At 35.6% G+C, this 3,782-nt stretch overlaps 1 protein-coding gene across 1 annotated transcript; it reads right to left on the reverse strand.

Moving 5' to 3' along the window:
* Positions 1-2,354: 2,354 nt before the first annotated feature.
* Positions 2,355-3,404, reverse strand: LOC130798914 (uncharacterized). The gene has a single exon (XM_057662009.1). The coding sequence runs from the start codon at positions 3,402-3,404 to the stop codon at positions 2,355-2,357; it is 1,050 nt and encodes a 349-aa protein (XP_057517992.1).
* Between the last annotated feature and the right edge of the window lie 378 nt (positions 3,405-3,782).

Consider the following 3,782-nt stretch of genomic DNA (forward strand, 5'->3'; position numbering starts at 1 on the left):
AGCCATTCTGATCCTTGGTGAATAGACTATAATCATTTTTAGATTGTTTGAAACCTTGTGAAATTAGTTCAGAGACTAACTTGGCAAACCATTTCCTTGATGCTTGCTTTAACCCATATATGGATTTTTTGAGTAAGCATACTTTTCCTTGAGTATTCTTTAAGCCATCAGGAATCTTCATATCCACCTCTTCATGTAAGTCTCCATGAAGAAAGGCATTGTTTACATCTAGTTGAAACAAATCCCAATGGTTGGAAGCTGCTAAGGAGATGATACACCTCACTGTTGTCATCTTTATGACAGGAGAGAAGGTTTCCTCATAGTCAATACCTTCTTTTTGAGTGTATCCCTTTGCTACCAGCCTAGCTTTATACCTCTCTATGCTGCCATCTGCATATTGTTTGATTTTATATACCCATTTGCAGCCAACAGCCTTCTTTCCTTTAGGAAGATCAACAAGTTCCCATGTATTATTTTCTTGTAATGCAGACAATTTCTTGTCCATGGCAGAAACCCATTGTGCACTTTGTAATGCTTCTGAATAGGTATGAGGCTCAATGTGTGGAGAATTTTGAGCAATGAAACATTTATGTGCATTTGAAAGTTCATTGAAGTTAATCAAATGAGATATTAAGCTGTTAGAATTTTGTAGAGAAGCATGATTACAAACATAATCTGCCAAGTAGCTGGGAGTATTTTTGACTCTTGTTGAATGTCTTAGAGGTAGATGTTGTTGATTAGTGTAGGGGACAATTGCCTGTGATGTTGAAGAGGGTGTTGAGGAATAAGGTGAAGTTGGAAGGCTAAATTCTGATTCTGGGGTGTTTTGTGCAGGATGATTGTTATTTGAATTAAAAGTACCAGGAAAGGAGTCATCACTAACAGAAGAAAAATTGTGGTGGAGAGGGGTAAGAAAAAAGGATAAAATTGAGAAGATGTGGATTGTTTATCAGATTGTAGATGAAAAGGAAATTGTTTTTCAAAGAAAATAACATCCCTAGACACAATTGCTTTCTTGAGGACTAAATCATAGACTTTGTATGCCTTTTGTAAGTTAGGATATCCAATGAAAATACATGGATTTGCTCTAGGGGCAAATTTGTGTCTGTGAATAGTAGTAGTGGAAACATAGCAAAGACACCCAAAGGATCTTAAATGAGACAAATTGGGTTTTGTATGAAATAATTTTTCATAGGGTGAAATATTGTTTAAAGTTTGAAGTGGCATTCTGTTTATTAAATAAGCTGCTGTTAAAACACAATCTTCCCAAAAATGTATTGGTAGATTTGATTGAAAATATAACGCCCTTGCTGTTTCAAGTAGGTGTTTGTGTTTTCTTTCCACAACTCCATTCTGTTGTGGAGTGTCTCTACAAGTTTTATAATGAGATATACCTTTGGAAGTGAGAAATATTTTCATAGGTCCTTCACATAAGTCAGGGGCATTATCTGATCTAATGGTTTTGATTAAGGCATTAAACTGATTAAAAACATAGGAATAGAAAGATTGAAAGACAGAACTTGCATCACTTTTGTATTTCATAAGGTATATCCAGGTACATCTTGTGAAATCATCTACAATAGTAAGACATAAATGACAAGTAGAATGGGTTGCACTTTTATATGGACCCCAAGTGTCTAAGTGCAGCAATTCAAAAGGTGATACAGACTTTATTGAACTATGATTAAAAGATAACCTAGACTGTCTTGCTGCTGGACAGATTTTGCATAGACTGGAATTCAAACAACTATAAATATTAAGATTTGGTAGAGCTAATTTTATTACAGAAAGGGGGGCATGGCCAAGGCTAAGATGCCATAACTTGGATGCATCTATTTTATTTAAAGCTGAAAGATAGGAAAAAGTATTTGGAACTTGTGCTTGAGGCTTGATGTTGGTAGGTGCAGTCTGGCAGTAGTATAGGACATTTTTGATTTTACCAAGCTGAAGTGGCTTTCTCAGAGAAGGGCCCTGAAGATAGCACATGTCATTTGTAAATGAGATAGTACATGAGATATCCTTGCAAAGTTTATTGACAGATATAAGATTAAAATGAAAGTTTGGAACATGTAGAACATTATGTAGAGTTATTTCAGGATTTAGTTCAATGGTTCCATGGTGTGCAATAGAAATCTTAGATCTATCAGGGATGGTTATTGTGTTTTGCATATTGTTGGAAACAAGATATAAGGATTTAAAAAGATTTAAATCATATGTCATATGATTTGTTGCTCCACTATCAATGATCCAAGTAGTATTAGAACAGGATATTAAGCAAAACTTACCAGCTAAGAGGCATGAATTGTGAGGATCATCAGCTAGGACAGGAATATCATCCGTTTTCTGCTGATTGATTAGATTGAGAAGTCTTGAGTACTGCTCTGGAGTAAAGGAATTAGAGCCAAATGATCAGGTTGGGAGTCTTCTTTGTCAGAATCATCATTGTGAGCAACTGCAGCCACCTTAGCCCCTTTCCATTGAGGTTTTGGAGCAACATTTTGTGGATATCCACGTATTTTGAAGCATTTGTCCTTGGTATGACCTTGCCTTTTGCAATAATCACAGAACATGGGAGTTCTTATAGTATATCCACCTCTATTAGCAAGATGTTGTGGTTTGTATGAGGAAACAGATGAAGAGGAATTGTTGAAGAACTGTTTCTTGTTGGAAAAGAGAGCATGAGATTCTGTATTCGGAGTTTGATCAGATAGTTCCTTATGTTTTTCTTCTTGAATAAGCAACCTATATACATGAGTAATAGAAGGCAGAGGGTATTGCATAATGATGTTAGCCCTGACATGTTTAAAAGAAGCATTCAGTTTCATTAAGAAAGAAATCAACCTTTGCTCTTCTTGCAGCTTGAGCAATTTTGAAGTGAGATTGCATTTACAGTTGTTACAGGTGCATGTTGGGAGAGGTTGGGCAGCATCTTGCTTATCCCAAAGAATCTGCAATTTTGTGAAGAAGGTGGAAATTGAATCATTTCCTTGTTCAATTTCTGCTAGTTGTTGCAGATAATCATACACCTGTGTGCTTGAAGTTTGACCAAATCTTTCAATGAGGTTAGTCCATATTGCTGCAGTAGAAACAAAATGTAGAATACTCCTGGCTATTGTGGGATCCAAGACCTTCATGAACCAGGTGATGAGGGTGCTATTAACTCTCTCCCAAGCCTTTATAAAAGAAGTATTAGGGGCTGGTTTAGGGATGGTGCCATCAATAAAACCAAGTTTGTTTTTAGCAGAAAGTGCAATTGTCATAGCTCTTTTCCAATCATTGAAGTTATTTCCAGAAAAAGGAGTGGAAATCAAGATGAAGCTGGCATCACTAGCATGCAAGAAGTATGGAGAAGCAGGATCAACACTTGGATCAGAGGTGTTGGTGTTGTTAGTTTCAATTGACATTATTGTGTTGCAGATTGTGTTGCAAAAAAAAAATGCAGAAAAATCAAACAAGTTATTTGTTGAAATGTGTAGGTGAAACAAATCAAGAACGTATTGAAGAAGATGTAAGCAGAATCAATCTTAAGAATTGCAAAAGTATTAACAGATTTGAAGAAAGAAGAAGATTACTAGAGGAATTGATGCTGATTTTCAGAACATAATTGAACCTTCAAGTCTCAGAACTTGAGATGGATCATTCTCTGCTCCGATACCATGATAAAATTGAGATCAATCTTGATCGTTTAATATAAAATGAAGAATGAGAATTCAAGAATGCAAGAAACAAATCAGAGTATACAAGAGAAGAATCTTGAGTAAAAAGAAATATGTATTATAATA

This window comes from Amaranthus tricolor, chromosome 13 (genome assembly GCF_026212465.1).
Source record: "Amaranthus tricolor cultivar Red isolate AtriRed21 chromosome 13, ASM2621246v1, whole genome shotgun sequence".
NCBI classification, from domain to species: domain Eukaryota; kingdom Viridiplantae; phylum Streptophyta; class Magnoliopsida; order Caryophyllales; family Amaranthaceae; genus Amaranthus; species Amaranthus tricolor.

Bases quoted from the DNA above. Each gene is read 5' to 3' on its own strand.
- LOC130798914 (XM_057662009.1), bottom strand. From the start codon at position 3,404: ATGTCAATTGAAACTAACAACACCAACACCTCTGATCCAAGTGTTGAT.